This window comes from Podarcis pityusensis (genome assembly GCF_964106645.2).
Source record: "Podarcis pityusensis genome assembly, chromosome: 17".
Classification (NCBI taxonomy): Eukaryota; Metazoa; Chordata; class Lepidosauria; order Squamata; family Lacertidae; genus Podarcis; species Podarcis pityusensis.
In genome coordinates, this window is record NC_138042.1 from 4,385,699 (window position 1) to 4,404,336 (window position 18,638).

An 18,638-nucleotide genomic window follows, 5' to 3' on the forward strand; every position below is an offset into this window, starting at 1 on the left:
TCTCTTTCTTCTGCACAATCTTGGAATATATTATACAGCCTTGATTTGGGGTGCCTTTCCGTTAGGCAGATCCAGTTTCCTTGAGCTGGTTATCTGGCCACCATCCAGAAACACCACACAAAGAAATACTAGCAATTGCCTCTGACAGCCACATAAGCAACAACTAAACATCTTCAGAGAGTTTGTTTGTGGCATCCTGAAGATGGAGGATCTACCATGCTGTTTGAATACTTCATTTATAACTCTATGCGTGAGGTGCCGCTTCGCTGAAGGGGCGCTGCGCAGAGAGGGAGGGAATATTTTTTTTCTTGTTCTCCTCCTCTAAAGCTAGGTGCGTCTTATAGAGCAAAAAATACAGTACTTCCCTTGCTTCACAGGCATTCAGAAGGCAACTAGGACGATAGTTATCCTTTCCTCCTAATGGGGCTCACACTCCTGGCTCCTGCTTCTCAGCCCCTCTGGCCCATGCAGTGAGCCTATGGGGGCTACTACCAGTGTGTCTTTGCCCCTGCCTTTGGCTGCTTGGCAAAGGAATCTTCTCCACCCTGGGCAGGTCTTGAACCCTTGTCCATAGGAGGGCCAAGTATACTTCCTGCAGGACCCCTACCCAAGGAACTATGGAGGTGCTACATTCATTATGTGGGTCCTCCTCTCTCCGCTCTGTGCGTTTGTGTGTTGTGTTCATAAGGAGCATCAGAATATTAAAACCTCTGATTATAGGGATGCCCACGGACTAGTGCTGCTGGGGCCACTGCTGTTTGTGCTACAGGAACTGATGGAAAGTGGGCACGCTGGCATTACTGTTGACATTATGTGTGCAGTGATGGAGGGCTGTGTGATGAGAACATGTATGCACCTTGGTGATTTCAATGGCTGCCTCTATCCTCTGGTAAGCATTATACAGGCGGCAGTGCCAGCACAGTCCCTGGTTAATGGTTTTTAGTAGGGTGTCCAGGAATGCTGTAAGCATCTCTTGTTGATTTCCTGTTTTTGTGTTTTCTGGGCTGTGCGTTTTTCCTCCTCCAATGAGCATATATTGGATTGGATTCAGTGGCTGTTCTACTAGCAAAAAGGCAACATCGTTCTGCTCCCAGCACAATGCAAGTCTGGTTCTCTCTCTCTCTCTCTCTCTCTCTCTCTCTCTCTCTCTCTCACACACACACACACACACACACACACACACAAAAGCATCAATATTAAGGTTTTCAAAACTTGTATTTTAAATTTGGGTTATTCAGATTTGATTTTCCATCTGAAAATTTTGGTAAACTTTATTTTTAGGATGGCCTTTGGATACAACAATAAATATGAATCTATTAGATGCAACCAGGCTTAGGTGATGAAAAAGAAACCCCCCATATTATTAAACACAGCAGCACCCAACCCCAATGGCAGCTGCATCTCTCAGTACTGGGCAAGCAATCTTTCCCCAAGAGTCATTCCCCCACTTCGGACGAACACACTAGACAGAGTAGATCAGTCTCACCCATCACCACCTTTAATGGACGGGGAGTGGCTACAGATGCTCTGTGCCCCTTTAACAGCAGTCCAGAGGGATCGCTCCCATTAAGCCCCAAGCTGGGCCCTGCCCAGGGGCTCTCTGTCCAAAAAGGCAGGCTCAGTCCCCAAGTTCACCAGCTAATCCAGAAAGCCCATTTCTACAGCTTCAGCCACTTCAGGGTGAAGCAAGCGTGTGGCCAAGCGCTCAATGTCATCCAAGCTCAGTAATCGAAGGCTCCGCTCATAATCCTGGGATGGGGGGGAGGGGGAGAGGAGAGAGAAAGAGAGAATTGAACACAGCGTTCAGAAGCACACCTGCCAGATAGTCAGACATTTTGTAGTTAAAAGGGTCCCAATGAGAAACTGCTGTGTGTGTAGATTTGCAGGAGGTTAGCCAATGCAATCTTTTAAAATACAGTGACAGATTTTGATGTGGGAGACAAAAGTTAAAAATCCTGCTTATTGGGTGATCTTGGGCAAGTCATTGGAGTCTGATTCATACACACTTGATGCATGTGTGTGAATGAATCAGATGCCTGGCTCATTCTCAGCTCCCGCTGCCATCAAATAAAAGCAGGTTATTCCCAAGGAGCTGTTGGGACACCGGCAGTACAACAGCTTATATATGTCTTCTCAGAAGTAAATCCCACTGAGTTTAATGCGACTTACTCCCAGATAACTGGGTACAGAACTGCAGCCTGAATAAGATAAAGACAGCAATAATGTTTTGCAGGCTGAAACTGCAAACACAAGCACACTCAGTCAAGATCAAGGCTGCAATCCTAACCCCACTTGCCTGGGTGTAAGCCCACTGAGTTTAATGAGATTCCCGCCCCCCTCCACGGCACATAGTTAGGACTGCACCTTAAGCCTCACTGAACTCAGTAGGAATTACTTCCAAGGAAAGGCACTTAGGATCAGGCTGCACAAGGGTCACAGGAACCAATAAGCCAAACCTGAGGGATTCCCACCTACACTCCTCAGGGGTGTCTTACCCATAGAGGCCATTGGCACAGGATGCCAAGTTCTGGAGGGCACCAGGGAAGAGGTGGAGGCTGGATGCGGCACCTCCTGGCATCAGCTCACCGCCCTCGCCCGCCATGCCGCGCCTCCAGAGCCTCCATCTGCGGTGGCCACCACGGCACAAAGCGGCCAGCTGAGCCAAGAAGCATCGCACCCAGCCTCCACCTCTTCCCCGTCGGAGCCACCCTCCAGACACTGCCCGCCTCCTCCAGTCCCGCCGGCAGCACCGTCCTCCCTAAAAAACTCTGGGAAACCGGGGGGGGGGGGCACCAGAGGGAGCTTTGCACCACGGCGCCGGATATGCTTAAGACGGCCCTGACACTCCTGTTAGAAAGTTACCTTTTGCAATTGCTCCAACACCTTCTCAGCATCAGCTACGCTGAAATGCCTGCCTAGGACTTGGGCCAGTGTGTGCCAGATGACAGGGTTCTGTGGGGGTCCAGCTCTGCGGCCAGGTTCCTCAGGCGATGCCTTCTCTGGCGGCTTGATCACAAGGTTCAGTTTTGACTCGGGTCCAATAGAGTAATCAGAGAGACGGTGTTCATCTGGGAAGGAAGCACAAGCTGCTGAAAGGCCAGGTGCCAGCCAGCAAGAGGCCTCACTCTGGCAACTAGAACTTCCACAGGGCCACAAAGCTATGGTCTCACACCAGCCATAGCTTTGCACGGACTGGAAGGATACAATTTATTACAGAAAACTAAAGGGCAAAGCATCCAGCTAGTGCAGGTGTGACGAACCTCTGGTTTTCCTGATGCTGCTGTATGTAGGAGCCAACTTTTAGGGGCCGAGGTTCCTTCAGCTCCCTCTATAAAATATTTGAGGGGCCTGGCGCCCCCACAAAGTTCATGGGCATTGTCATTCAAATGGGGTGTGTGTGTGTGTGTGTGTGTGTGTGTTGTGTTATGTGATCAATTATGTGGGGTGGGGCTTAGCTCCCTCCACCCCAATATTTTATTCAAGTTGGTATCCCTGCTGCTGAACTACAACTCCCAACAGCCCCAGGCAGGCATAGCCAATGATCAGGAGTGTGCCCCCCCCCCCGCTGCGAGAAGTGAAGTTACAGGGAACTAGGTACAGGGCCTTCTTGGTAGTGGCACCCACCCTGTGGAAGGCCCTTCCATCAGATGTCAAACAAGTAAGCTACTACACAACTTTCTGAAGACATCTGAAGGCAGCCCTGTATCAGGAAGTTTTTATTGTCTGGTGTTTTTGCTGTGCTGTTATTATGCTGGAAGCTGACCAGAATGGATGGGGAAACCCAGTTAGATGAGCAGGGTATGCAATGAATTAATATCATTATTATTATGGGAGTTGTTCATCTTGAGTGCTAAATTTCCAACAATCCTAGCTAGTCACATCTCCATTTGCATTAAAAGTCAAAACATCATTTGCTGTGAGTTCACAGCAGAAAATATATGCCCCCCATAAAGGCAAAGATTATAGATTCTTAATATCTGCTGCAAAATAAATCTGTGTTTTGGCTTATGAAAACCAGGTTATTTCATATTGTCACAGAACATCCAGTCCCCACAGTCCCCACAGCAGGGTTTTTTGCGGGCATATTGGCAAATCTTAAGAGACTATTCTTTTCTATGAAACATGTCACAAATCTCACTGCCATGAGTCTCAAAATGAAATAAGGGCTAATGAGATTTGAAAAGGCTTAGACAAAAAACAGCACAAATCAGAGCTATAGCTGGGATGCTTCGGGAAGACATTAGGGAAATGAAAGGAAGTCATCAAGCTCCATTTGTAGGTAGCAATTTTTTTAGAAAGGTTGCAAGCATAAGAAAATATACTTTCAGTACAGATAAAAGCTTTCTTGAATTTCAAACATTGCATTTCCTCTATCAATGCAAATCTCTTACATATACATACAGGTCATTTACAACCCCACTTACACGCCCCAAAACCAATCCCACTGATTCCTATCCAAAGATGCCCTCCTTCCCTCACACACAGTCAGGTCTGGTCCAAGACAGGAAATCCCACAAACACCTCACTCTGAGAGTAAAATACAATAATAATAAATAAACTTCTTACTACCCTTTCAATAAACTCTGCCGCCCGAGACAGCTGCTTTGTTTTATTATTACTATTTATTAAGCTTGTATACCGCCCTTCATCTGCAGATCCCACAACATAAAATTGCAATATAAAAAACACAAAATATATAATAAAAATAAGAAGAAAAACAAACCAATAACACCCCTCTCCCACCACACTTTTAAAAGGGTAAAGGTAAAGGTACCCCTGCCCATACGGGCCAGTCGTGTCCGACTCTGGGGTTGTGCGCCCATCTCACTTAAGAGGCCGGGGGCTAGCGCTGTCCGCAGACACTTCCGGGTCACGTGGCCAGCGTGACAAGCTGCATCTGGCGAGCCAGCGCAGCACACAGAACGCCATTTACCTTCCCGCTAGTAAGCGGTCCCTATTTATCTACTTGCACCCGGGGGTGCTTTCGAACTGCTAGGTTGGCAGGCGCTGGGACTGAGCAACGGGAGCGCACCCCGTCGCGGGGATTCGAACCGCCGACCTGACGATCGGCAAGTCCTAGGCGCTGAGGTTTTACCCACAGCGCCACCCGCGTCCCTTTTAAAAGGGTATCAGATGTCAATTACCCAAAGGCCTGGTTGAAGAGGAACGATTTCACCTGGCAGCTATTCTACCTAATGATAGGACTGGCCTTGCCATACTCTAACATAGAGGCCCAGCAACACAGTCACACCAAACCGCCATCAGCACCCACCTGCCAAAGCTTTGCCTTTGAAAAGCAGGCGCTGCTGGGATACTGGGACATTCAACTTCTCGGAGACCAAGCGTTTGAGAGAGGAGATCCGTTCATCTGGGGAGACCTGAGAAGGAAGAATGTGATGAAGTGGGGCTGCCCCCCAAAGCTGACAGGCTCAGAGCAAGGGCTTTCATATGCTGGAGAATATAGACCCTGGTCAAGCACAGAACTAGAAGAGCTGAACAAACCTTTTGTTCAGTAATATACACTACACTTACTGTACCTGTCCGTTCTCAGGTCCTTTTCAGAGTGAATTCCCACCCCCCTCCAGTTGCTCTAAGAAGCTTGCCCCATTGACAAATTGGTCCACAGGAAATAATTTTGTTCTATGCTAAATTAATGGCTGGAATTTTATCTTCCTCCTTCTGGCAAAGCTCCTGTGAAAGGTAGAAGATCAGTAAGTGCAGCTTTTCACAGCATGAATATTTTCTGCTTTCCAGGTAGTTGTTAAATAATATTACTAAGTAGGCATATAGTGTTTTTCAACTTAAGTTAGTGTTGGCCCCTTTTTCTCCCAGGCATGAAAATGCTGATATCACTTGAAGGTAGAAAGTACAGTCAAACCTCATTGGTGAAAGTAATCTGTTCCAGAAGTCCACTGGGCTTCCGAAATGTTTGACAACTGAGGTACGGCTTCTGACTGGTTGCAGTGGCTTCCTGCACTCAAGCGGAAGCCGTGTCAGACATTCGGCTTCTGAAAAACGTTTGAAAACCGGAGCATTTACTTCTGGGTTTTTGGTGTTTGGAAGCCGTAACGTTCCAAAATGGAAGCGTTCAGGAGCCAAAGTTTGACTGTATAAGGTATGAACTGGAAATTCATAGTTAAAATCTCTGTTTTCCCTTGAAACCACTGAAAGTCTGTTCCCCCAGCTGTAACATGACAATAATACTATTATCATTTATTGATATCTTTATAAATACAGGGATGCCTTAAGCAATTGTTATAAGAACAACCATGTTCACATGTGTGCAATGCTTAGGAAGAGCTATGCACATTAAGTTCAAGGTGTTGGTCCTGGTGCTCAAAGCCTTCTATACAGCTTGGTCCTAGAAGACGGTCTCACCCTTTATATAACCAACGAACTACTGCACTCGGTAGGAGAGGGCCTCTTGCGAACACTTATCTCAACACTTATCTCTGTTCCATACCATGTAGGAACTGAGTTCTTAGTGTGGCAGCATCTATCCTTTGGAACTCCCTCCTACTGCACATCAGACAGACACCATCTCTATTGTCTTTTTGGTGTTGCTGAAGACCTTCTGATTTTTCAACAGTTCTTTTAAGTGGAGATTGTTTTGCTCTTATATGAGAAACTGTCTTAGTTGTTGATTTTTTACTGTTAAATCCCTTGAGATTTATGAAAAATGAAACACATTTTTTATGTACTTCTAACATTACTGGATGTTCCAACCTTGGAAGGAAGTAATCTTTTTTCAAGGTACAATCTGAAGGGATATAAAAGCACAAGAGGAACCTTGCCGGATTGGATAAAGAACCATCTAGTCCGGCATTCTGTTTCCAAAGTGACTAACCAGATGCCTGTGGGAAGTTTGCAAACAGAACACGAGTACAACAACCCTCCCACATGATGCAACCACTTGCTGAAGCTGAGGTGGTTTAGGTCTGGTCTGCTTTGAGCGTTATGTAAGAAATGTGGGGTATAAACGTGCTAAATCAGGGGTGGGGAACCTCTGACCCTTCAAATGTTGCTGGTCTCCCAACTCCCACAGGTACCCCAACCTTGTATTAAGAGCCCTTAACTCTGACCCGAAGGCATGTGGTTACTTTCCTGCAAAGGGAAGGCACAGAATGCATGGTTAGAAACACTTACCTTCCTCTATCCAGATCGTGGGTGTGAGCCCCAGTGATAGCAGACACTATAAAGCCCTTAAGAACTTAGGACCAGTTTACCTATAAGATCGCGTTACCCTAATCAACTCATCCAGTGGATGGAATTGGCACTACTACAGGTGCCGTACCCATTCCACATTTGTAAGAACTTGGCTGTTTAGCATGCCCACGCCTGCACTTTGGAACTCCCTGCCTACTGAGCTCAAGCAGGAGCCCTCATTGTACTCCTTTTGTTATAGTGAGGGCTCCTGCTTGATCTCAAATAGGTACAGGCTGTTTAGACAAGCCTACCCCACCCAGATACTTAGAAGTTGATGCCACTTTTAATCCGTTTTAGCATTTTAACTTGATTCTGCCATTTCGTATTTTTGAGGTTTTTGGTTTGTTTGTCTATTACAACCAAGCTGTGTATACATGTTATGAAATGAAGCAATACCACCACTCTATTTTGCCTTGGTCAGACCACACCTGGAGTACCTCTGTGTCCAGTTCTGTGCACCATAAATTAAGAAGGATATTTGACAAGATGGAACATGCGCAGAGGGGGGAGACCAAGAGGATCCAGGGTCTGGAAACCAAGCCTTATGAGGAACGGTTGAAGGAGCTGGGTATGTTTAGCCTGGTGAAGAGCGAGACGACCCTCGGGGTCCCTTCCAACTCTACCATTCTATGAAAATAAATATTCCAGCGGCAGAGCTGAATTCGACTTCGTAAACAGAGAAAGGAAAAGGCGGCAGGAGAAACAGCTGAGGGCCGGGAGGTGTCAGATCTGCCCAGGAGTCCCCAGAGTGCATGAGATCCCTTCACAGCCATCTATACGATACGATAATCTTTGTCATTGTTCCATACAGAACAACAAAATTGAAAAAAATCTACATCAAACATTCAAAACCCAACAAGCCTGCTATCCCAGCCTTGTTAGTCCCCTAAAAACTCCATACCCCATAATAAAATACAATACACTCCTTCACAGACTGCCTTAAATGTAAAGGTAAAGGGACCCCTGACCATTAGGTCCAGTCGTGGCCGACTCTGGGGTTGTGGCGCTCATCTCGCTTTATTGGCTGAGGGAGCCGGCGTACAGCTTCCGGGTCATGTGGCCAGCAGGACTAAGCCACTTCTGGCGAATCAGAGCAGCGCACAGAAACACCGTTTACCTTCCCCCCCCCAGAGTGATACCTATTTATCTACTTGCACTCTGACATGCTTTCGAACCGCTAGGTTGGCATAATTAAATACAATACACTCCTTTAGAGACTGCCTTACACTGTGTTTAAAACCAAAATCGCATTTGGATAGAAACTGTTTCTCAGGCGGCTAGTCCTAGTCTTTAAAACCCTGTACCTTCTTCCAGAAGGCAGAAGCTGAAAGAGATCATTTCCAGGGTGCGCACTATCCTGCGCTATCTTGCAGCTTTCTTATGGCACCTGGAAGCGTAGATTTGATCCAGGGTGGGAAGAGTGCACCCAATTATTCTCTCCGCAGTCTTTACAACCCTGGACAGCACTGTTTTCCCCCTGACCGTGCAGCTCCCAAACCACACACACAGACCCTAGGTTAATACCCTCTCCACAGTGTACAATGGTAAAATGCCATCAGCAGGGCCTTTGAGAGGTTATTTTAGCCTGTGCTGTGCTCTCTTCATCCTGGAAGGGACCCCTCGCTGCCCTCCGACCCCCCACCCGCTCCTGCCGCCCTCGGCCTCCTTCCTCCAGGCCAGGTCCTCCCGGTGGCTCCTCTCCGCCTCGCCCCTGGGCTTGGGGCGGGCGAGGGCTACACCCAGGCAGCAGCCCACACCCAGCTCGGGCCTCGGCCCCTGACTCAGCATCCCACCGCCCGGGAGCAGCAGGACGAGGGATACCTGGAGGCTGCATTCCCGGCCCTGGAGCGCCTTCACCGTAAGCAGCATCTCGGGACCCCGCAGCTCGGAAAGCCAGAAGCGGCCCCTTTAACTGAACCATAGACACGCGCGGAAGAAGCTGTCCGGAAGACAGAGCGGCGCGGCGAAGGGAAGCTACGTAGGCGAAAGGAAGCCGCCGAGGCCTCTCATCTCGACGGGGGCCGCACGCGCAATGAAGCTGCCAGAGAGAGAAAGCGGCCAGAGAGGCGGAAGTTGAGTCTGTAGGAGGAGCGCAACATCCGAGAGACCGGAAGGCGGCGGGCGCGGCGAAACCCAACCTCTTTCACGTCATATGAAACTCTATGATGCAAAGGCTCACGTGCCCGGGAGTGATTAACCATAGAGTGGAGGTGGGGTAGAGCGGGAATAAGGGCGACTCGGGGTCGCGGCCTGAGAGACTTTAATAAGATGCTTAGAAAGCGGAGGTAATTTTATTTTCATTTTCGGTATTTTAACTTGTGTATGTTTTAAAGTAGGGTTGTGAGCCCCCTCCCCGATTCTGTTGTTTTATCTTTTTGTAAACCGCTTTGAGGGTTTTTGGGGTGTGTAAAATTTATGAAAATTAGTTGATTGATTTCAGGTTGTAGATCGCGGCTCTTAAAATCTGCCAAGCGCGGGGCGAAATCCGTAGAAATGAAGCCAATAGGAGGAGGAGCCAATACAAAAGGCCGAAATCCAGGCGGACTCGAAGCTTTCCTTCGTTGAAGTGCTTTGAAATAAACCCAGTAGTTGTGCCGCCAGGGCCTTGCAGAGCCAGGCAGAGGCCCGAGCCAGCCAGATAATGTGCCCCCTCCCTTTTTTCACCCTGGGGATAACTGAAGTCTTATAAATAAGTAAGTATATAAATAATTTTCACAAGAGTTATTCTGACAAATAATTTTCTTTCAAGGCTTGAACCGTATCTGCATATAAAGACAAAATGGAAAATATAGATAAATATGCTGACCGAGGCCCCCTTTGGAATCGGAGGCCCGGGCCATGTGGCCCATATGGCCACCCCTCCGTCTGGGCCTGTGTGCTGCCTCTCAAAGCACAAAAGAAGCTAGAAAATGTCACTGTGTCGCTCTCTCTCTCTCTCTCTCTCTCTGGGCAGGCTCACTCACTCACAGGGGTGCCAATGTCCTGGGAGCACCCATAAAATTCCACGTGAAGGGGCCGGGAACCCACAAATTTCAGTGCCAGGACCATGGACGCTGCAGCACTCACAGAGCCAGGCTGACACTCCTTTACATCGTGTGTCTGTCATGTGTCTATAAAACACTAATGATGAACTTCAGTAGGTTGGTCCCGACTTTCTTTCCTCTGCTATGGAGAGAGCAAAACATTGAGTTTTGTTTTTTTCCCTTCCAAAAAACAAAAAAATACAAAGGGGTCCCTGACACACACACCAGAGCACATTCAGTGGACTCGCCTGTGCACTTGCCTACAAAACTGGTGGTTCTAATTTGTGAAAGCATGTATCATATCTATAATTTTGCCTTTACAAGCCATCTGCTCTTTTTGCTGGCCAGGCAAGTGCTTCTTTTTAAAGTTTTCATGCATGAGTCCCATCAGGGAAAAAGGCAGGTAAGTAAATAAATAAATAAATAAATAATACCAACTTTAGCATTGTCAGCAAGCTGTTGTATTCATAACCTGCCTACGGACTTCCCATAGGCATGTATGTAGTGGCTGTCGGAAACAGAATGTTGTGTTAGATAAGGCATTAGCATGATCCGGTAAGGCTTTTTTATTCCTGCATTGCAGGGGGTTATACTAGATGACTCTTGGGGTCCCTTCCAACTCTACAGTTCTATGATTCTCATGCTGTTATCATCCATCCCAACCCCTCTTACTTACTTTTCATAAACCAAAAGGTACTACAGTGGTAACTTGGAAGTCCAACGGAATCTGTTCCGGAAGTCCATTCGACTTCCAGAACGTTCAGAAACCAAGGCATGGCTTCCAATTGGCTGCAGCAAGCCACGTCAGATATTCAGGTTCCAAAGAACATTCGCAAACCGGAACACTCACTTCCAGGTTTGTGGCTTTCGGGAGCAAAAACGTTCAACTTGCAAGGCGTTCAGGATCCAAAGTACACCTATATAGCCTTTCTTCATGGGGAAGTGTTCCATTTTGATAAATTGGGCTGCCTTTTTCTCCGTAAAACCTTTTCTTCTTAACAACCAAAGATGAAGCAGGCTCCTCTAGCAAGCGATACAACTTTTTGGGAGTGAACGGGCATGGTTATTTCAAAACACTTGAACAAAATGGGAACATAACTCAGCCCTGCTTTAAAAGTTTGCTTCGTTTCCTAAGCCCCTTCACTCTGAGTGTGCTAATTGCACTGGAAATATGGGCAGCATGGAACACTTGGCAAGATTGTTATATCTCTCCAATAACGTTAAGACACTGGTTAGCAGAGAAACGAGATCACAGAGATCCAGAACTAGATACAGGTAACCAGAACAACTTGGTCTATGAAGACTGGAGCAACTACTAGGAACATACCTATGTCCATGTTAGTGGTTTCATTTTCTGGGTATGTCTCCTGTTCATAATTTTGGACACTGTCAAATAAAAATTCCACTTTCCATTTTGGTTTCCACCAAAGCCATCATTGGTGGGAACCTGATTTATGTTTTGTAAAGCAGATGTTTGTGTGATAACTTGTATGCAGGAATTTGTAATAGCTCTAAGTGAATCTGTAATATTACTAATTGATTTGCTTTGTTAGGTGATTTGTTATATACATTATTTATAGCCAATTGCTGTTAGACTGGCAATGTGAGCTGGTTTTGTATTTTATATATTGTACAGTGGACGCTTGGGTTACGAACATGATCCGTACGGAAAGCACGTCTGCAGCGCCGCGTCTGCACACGCATGGGTTGCAATTTGGCGCTTCTGCACATGCGCCGAAACCTGGAAGTAACCCGTTCCGGTACATCTGGGTTTGGCATGGTGCGCATCCTGAAATCGTGCAACCCGAAGCATCTGAAACCCGAGGTATGACTGTATATTATATATTTCCCTTGGTCAGTGTGCCATTCTGGAAATACGTATCTTACCTTTGGCTTCAGTCGAGAGAACACTAATTATGGAACAGGACAACCACACTTAAATGGCCCTAATTCTTTCCTTTTGGATTGGGTCATGTAAATACAGTATTTCTTTATAAAAAAGGAGCTCACAGCCTCCTGAGGGAGATTGTTCCATTGGTCAAACAGCTCTTACTGTTAGGAAGTTCTTACTGATGTTTAGACATAATCTCCTTTCTTCTAACTTGAAGCCATTGGTTTGAGTCCTATCCTCTGGAGCTGGAGGAAAAAAAGCTTGCTCCATCTTCCATGGGACACCACATTAAACATTTGAAGATGGCTATCATATTTCTTTTCAATCTCCTCTTTTCCAGGCTAAACATGCCCAACTCCCTCAACCATTCCTCATAAGGCTTGGTTTCCAGACCCTTTATTATCTTGATTTATTATTTCAGATTATCGATATCCAATCTAATCCAAATAACTTTATTGTACTAGCCATTGGCCATGACAAATCTGAATCAAAAATAAATACAAGCAAAAGGGGTGTTGAGCAACAAATAATGGTCTCTATTTATATCTCTGCATCTACCTGTGTATCCTTAAACTGTAGTACCTGGAACTGCACACAGTACTCCAGGTGTGGGCTGATCAAGGCAGCATAGAGTGCTATTATGATTTCCCTTGACACTATACTTCTATTGATGTAGAAGATATTTTTGCTGCTGCATGAGACTATTGACTCATATTAAGCTTGTGGTCTACTAAGGCCCCCAGATCCTTTTCACAAGCTGTTAAGAGGTAGAGGGGAATCAATAATAATTATTTAGAATATTCAAAGATGTATAGAATAATAAAGTAGAAGATGTATGTCAATGTAAAGAAAAAGTTGATGTGTACCTGGAATTTTAAATTGCAATAAAAATCATTTTTTAAAAAATAAATCAAACCCTCCCAAGAGTCCAGTGGAACAGGCAGCAGTAACCCAGTTGCTACAGGGGCAGGGGTTCAAGTCCCCTTATAGCACACACTGCACACAAGCAGCATTTCTGAATACCAGACTGAAACAGAAGGAAGGAGGGATCATAGGTACATAGGAAGCAGCCTTATACCGAGACTGCACACACCCCATACATTTTAAGCATATTTAAATCACATGGCTTCCTCTGAAGAATCTTGGGGACAGTAATGTGCCCCTCCCAGAGCTACAGTTCCCGGCACCTTTAGCAAATTACAGTTCCAGGATTCTTGGGGAAAGCCATGTAATATAAATGTGCTTCAAAAGTATGACATGTATGCAGCTTCAGTATAAGGCAACTTCCTACGACCTTCCTTTCTTCATATTGGACTTTTCAAATTGCCATTGCCAGTTCTACTGCCATGTTCTAGAAAATACTTTGCTGTCAGCATGGCATCAGCAGTTTTGAGAAGTTCACAACATAGATATAAAGGAGGGCCTAGGAAACATTTTATTTGCATAAATCCCAAGCCCAGCAGAACAACTAGTGGTGCTGTTTAAATTGTAGTTTTCTAGTTGGTTGGTCATCAAAGGCCCACTAAGGGCTCATCCACACTTCCTTTTGTGCCATGTTTCCATGGATTGCCATTTGGTATGATTCAGCAGTGAAATGCTGGTTTTCCTGGGGAAAGCACCGGGGGGAAATCCTGCTCAGACGCAGACCTGGAAAGCCCAGACCTCTGTCTGGAAAGTGCATAGCAAAAGTAAGTGTAGATGAGCCCTAAGTGAGCTTCATGGCTATGTGAGGATTTGAATTGGCATTTCACCAGTTCAAGCCTATTCTGTCTGCCATGGCGAGCTAATTAACACATGGATTGAACAACAGGAAGGTAACAGCACTGGGATCTGAGGCAGGTAAAATCTTATTACCACAATTAGCCATGTCCCTTGGGATATTGCTACAGCTGTCTGCCAGGAAGGCACAGCCAGGTAGTACTTCAGAAAGATATCTGCAGAGGGGTGAAACTTGGGCTGGAACAAAAGATACTGGAATCTGAAACACAAAGTTTTTCAGTCACAGACATTGTAGCATATTGATCAGCTAATTAACACATCTATTGTGATTAAAAAACAAACATCTCTGATCTGATTCAATTGACAAGTGAATCAATCGAGACAGTTTCAACATCAATAAATAGCATTGCACATAAATACCTGTGCCAGAGGAATAAGAGTTTTAAAACTGATATTTGAAATACCTGCAGGGTCGCCAACTTGGGCCCTCCCAGTACTCCTCTAAGACCACCCAGGCCTTCTCTGGAGCCCAGTGTCCACCTACCCTCTCCCTGCTGAAATTAACCTTGAAACAATCACTTCATTGTGGTCAATAGAACAGAAAGTTGCCTTCTACTGAGTCAGACCCTTGGTACATCTAGCTCAGTACTGTCCACACTGACTGGCAGCTGCTCTCCAGGATTCCAGGTAGGGTTCTTTCCCAGCTATACCTGGAGATGCCAGTGGGGATTGAACTTGGGAAAGCAGATGTTCTACCACTGAGCGATGGTCCTTCCCCAATAGGCTGCCTTGTATGCGAGGTTTCTCCACTTTGCAAATGTGTCCACATGCTCCAAAAGCTTGGCAACCTCTGTAAAGACTGATATTTAACCAGTTTCACATCTAGTGAAATGTCCCCCCCCCCCTTTGTATTTTTTTCATGTGTTAGGAGATGCTTGTAGTGGCCAGACAGGGACAGTGTTTTTATTCTTTCAGAAATAAAGCCAATCTGCTATTTGTGAGTCTCACTGTATTCCATCCATTAGTGCTGCTGATATTGCGGAATAATCTTCCACTGTTGTGGCATATATGTCTCTAGTTACAGAGGGATAAGGTGTTTTTTCTTTTGTAAACTGGAGGTAATTACGGAGTGTGATCTTATCTCATGGAAATTTCCTGTCTACAGTGCCACGGCAGGCGTGTACATGCACGCACAGGTGTGTCGAGCGGATTGCATTCCACCTGCCCTGTCAAGTTAGATTAACCTTGCCCTCAAATTAGTTCTCTTCATTCCTTTCCACTTATCAGTCTCTCTTTCCTTTTTTTTGCCTCTGACCTGACTCAAAGGATAATAATATATAGGTATTTGTGGATAATTTATCTGTGTGCATGATGGGAGCATGTGCTGAATAGCCTGTATTTTTGGATTCAATATCTTAGGCAAAGCAACAAAAGAAAAAGAAATGCCAGACTTAGACATGTTATGATTGCATTTCTTAGTTTTAAAAACAAGTGGAGGCATTGCCACGATACAACGTCCAATCCAATTGCCTGGCTGGCAATACCACTCCAAAGAACATCTGAGGTAAAGCTCCACCACCTTGAAGTCCGGTTCTCAGAAATAAGCATTACGGTTCTATAACTTCCCCCAAAGAAAAGCTTGATGGGGTTTCTTGCACCTTTTACAAATGCATAATAAATGTATTTGCACAAAATGTTTATATTTTTGCTTTCATTTATTGAAAAATCAGAGCTCAGCAGTTGTAGGCTGGGGATTGAGAAAGACCATTGAAGCTCTATGCATGTGGGGAGTACAAGATGAAGAGATTTGTAGAACTATTCTAAAACTATGAGCCACTCCCCCACAATCTATCAACCATCCACTGGTCATCATCTGATTATGGGATATTCCACATTATTCAAGATTTTAGGAGTGGGTGTAGAATATGGGGAGAGAAGCAAGAGTTTTTAATGTGGGCATGCTTATCTTCAGATAAATAAGTCTTATTCCTTAACCTACAGAAGAAAAATCAATGAGGAGCTTTGATTCCCCACCCCCATGGGTCAGTGGCCAGAGGGACACATTTGAAAACATGAATCAGGTTGGCTGTCAGCCAGTCTGATCAGTACCCTCAGTCAGCTCACCTCATTTAAGAGGCTGTCCAGTGCTCTGAAAGTGCAAACTGGGCTGCATGTAAAGGAATCCTGAGAACTGCAGCTTGTTAAGATGCTTTGCGAAGGGTAAACTGCAGTTACCAGGATTTGGGGTGTGGGGGCTTTGAATATATGGTGTGTACCCAGCCCTGACCTGCGCTTTCAAAGGTATTCCTCCTGAAATGAGTTGGGCAATATCTTGCCTGAGAAGAACTCCTCACCTTTGTAGCTCCCCTGTGTAAATAGCCACAGAGGCTTTGGCAGGAGCCGCTTATGCCCTTCAGCCATTTACTCCCAATTGCTAATCTACACATTTTATTTATTTGTAGAAACAGATGCTGATATGGAATTAATAATAATATACTTATATGGAACCACTGTTTTTGTGTTAACATAGTCACAGAAACTCCTAAGCCAAACTACAAATTTCAACCTCCTTTGAATGGCTGTCTACACATCACAACCACTAACGCTGTGGGAACTAAGAAAGATATCAAAGGGGGGAAATAAGCAAAAAGGCCTCATAAAAACTTCCCCAATAAAAACGGCCTCATAAAAACTTCCCCAATAAAAACTTTTATTCCAACACATGAGTGTCCCCCCATCTTGCCTTTCAAGCCCTATCTCATACTCCCTTCACGGGAAGTAGAGGAGTTTAGAGGATATGGGATTTTTCTTTTATCAGCAGGGGTGGGGAAGTATTAGTCAACCACTTCTACTTCGCAAAGCACAATATGGCAGTCCTGCTAGTTCTGCCCCTTCAACAGCCTACCTTTGGGTACACTTGGCACTGTAGGTGGGCTCTACCAAGTGGCCTTCATGCCAACACTTTTTTCTTTTTAATCTGTGACGCCTATGTTAATAAAGACATTGCCCAGAAGCTCTTAGGTCAGCAGGTTCCAGCTCGGCTACCCAACGGGGCTGCTGAGTGGAGGTGTTGGTAAAATTGATGCAGACATCCTGGAAGAGCAGCTCTATCTGGGCTGACATGGGATATGCGAGGAGGAGAGAAAAACACGACACCTGACCACAAAGAAGTTATTTCGAGAGTGGAAAGTAACCGTCCTCCAACACCCACCTCTAAGTAATGGAAATAGCCAAGCAAATCGACAAAGATAATGCCCACCAATGGATTAAAGGATACGGGAGCTCTACGACGACTGAATTTGAATTCTATACATCTGATGCCCTTAGGCAACCCTCATCCACAGATGTGGAACCGTTATGAACATCCTGCTAATCCCACAATTTTCATTAGTTGAAACCCCACCCCCCTGACCATTTCCAGAATGCATCTATGATACCACTTCTCCTTTTCATTTAACTTCCTCTTCAAAGCTAGATTACAACTTCCATCACGCACACCCCGACCATGACTCAAACTTACAATGTAATCCTATGCATATTTACTCAGAAACAATTCCCACTGAATTTCAATGAGACCTACTCCCTAGTGCGGGTAGGATCGCAAACATTAGCTAGTACTCATTCTTACTGCCCTATCAAACAATGAAACAAACCATTCCATGAAGACTTTTGGAGCAGAACATGCCTCTCCCCACCAAGCGTAGAACAGAACAGGCGTCTCCTTACGTCTCCTTAATACTTACAACACAGAAGGGGCTCTCAGTTTAGGGGTGTGTGTGTGTGTGTCCTACTCTACTCCATTCTCTGCCTGATTGTTAATCCATCTCCAGCACTGTCCACCCAACCAGGCAGTGCAGGGGAGGGTGAGGGGGGTGATGAAAGGGAAAGTGGTCCACAAAATGGATTTGGGGCCATAGTTGAAAAAGTAGATTGAACTCTTTAAGCTGACGGGTGAGAAGGGCAGTTTAGTAGTAGTAAAGTCACTGTTTTCCTCTGGCACAAGATCAAACACCTTTAATTGAGACACTCAACGCAGCAAACGATCACTGCCCTCAGAACAAACTGTGCTGGACAAGAGGACTGGGCACAAATGTCACCACTCTCCACCATGTCCCCTGTGGTATGCCAGACACAGCCAGCCTGGAAATAGTGAAAGGCAGCAGACTGTGATCTATACTCAGCAGGCATTCCGCATGAGTAGCGAGAGCTGAAGTTGAACTAGCTCAGAGGTGGCCAACGTGTGGTTTTCCCACTGTTGTTGGATTTTAGCTCCCTTCATCCCTGACCACTGGCCATGCTGGAGCCGGAGGCCAACAGGTTAGTGCCTGCTGTACTAGGAGGATACTGAATATTGACGCAGCAGAGCTGGCTCTTCACAGGCCAGAGGTAGAGTTCCTTTTGTTCAGACTGCTGAGTGACAGAATGGTCTGCATATACTCTTCCTCACTGCCTCCATTTAAAAAACTTGTTTAACACTGCAAAAATATTAATAAGAAATTTGTTTATCAGAGACAACAGTAGAGGGGATGCATATATATTCTTACACACACTTATGCACACACAGGGAGGGAGACTACAATGTCCCTCTCATATTCCCTGTAATTCTCTGGAAAAAAACAATCACCCAACTCCAAACTTTTTTTACTTCATTATCTCAGTCTATAAGAAAACAATAATAATAATCCAAAATCCACAGTTGGGCAACACCTTTATTAGTTCCTACAAGTGACATTTTGGTTGGCCATAATAAAAGGCATCACACAAGTGTGGATTTTGGAGTTTTTATTTGTTTCTGACAT

At 45.5% G+C, this 18,638-nt stretch overlaps 1 protein-coding gene and 1 long non-coding RNA gene across 3 annotated transcripts; one reads left to right on the forward strand and one right to left on the reverse strand.

The window, feature by feature from the left end:
- Positions 1 to 1,476: 1,476 nt before the first annotated feature.
- On the reverse strand, positions 1,477 to 9,222 carry UBL4A (ubiquitin like 4A). The gene is made up of 4 exons (XM_080987508.1): positions 9,028 to 9,222; positions 5,273 to 5,378; positions 2,863 to 3,068; positions 1,477 to 1,749 (listed from the first exon to the last, which is right to left on the reverse strand). The coding sequence occupies exons 1-4, from the start codon at positions 9,073 to 9,075 to the stop codon at positions 1,639 to 1,641; spliced, it is 471 nt and encodes a 156-aa protein (XP_080843634.1). The 5' UTR covers positions 9,076 to 9,222; the 3' UTR covers positions 1,477 to 1,638.
- Positions 9,223 to 9,352: 130 nt separating this feature from the next.
- Positions 9,353 to 15,533, forward strand: LOC308466611. Of its 2 annotated transcripts, XR_013980910.1 has the most exons (3): positions 9,353 to 9,491; positions 11,866 to 12,054; positions 15,259 to 15,533. It is a non-coding gene; the product is annotated as an uncharacterized lncRNA (long non-coding RNA). The 2 variants fall into 2 exon arrangements; XR_013980909.1 differs by having other exon boundaries at positions 11,866 to 15,533.
- Positions 15,534 to 18,638: the final 3,105 nt, after the last annotated feature.

Coding starts and splice junctions, on each gene's coding strand:
- UBL4A (XM_080987508.1), bottom strand. CDS start 9,075: ATGCTGCTTACGGTGAAGGCGCTCCAGGGCCGGGAATGCAGCCTCCAG. Junction 3,069..5,272: donor CAAAGGCAAAGCTTTGGCAG/GTGGGTGCTGAT, acceptor CTTCCTTCCCAG/ATGAACACCGTCTCTCTGAT. Junction 1,750..2,862: donor TGTTGGAGCAATTGCAAAAG/GTAACTTTCTAA, acceptor CCCCCATCCCAG/GATTATGAGCGGAGCCTTCG.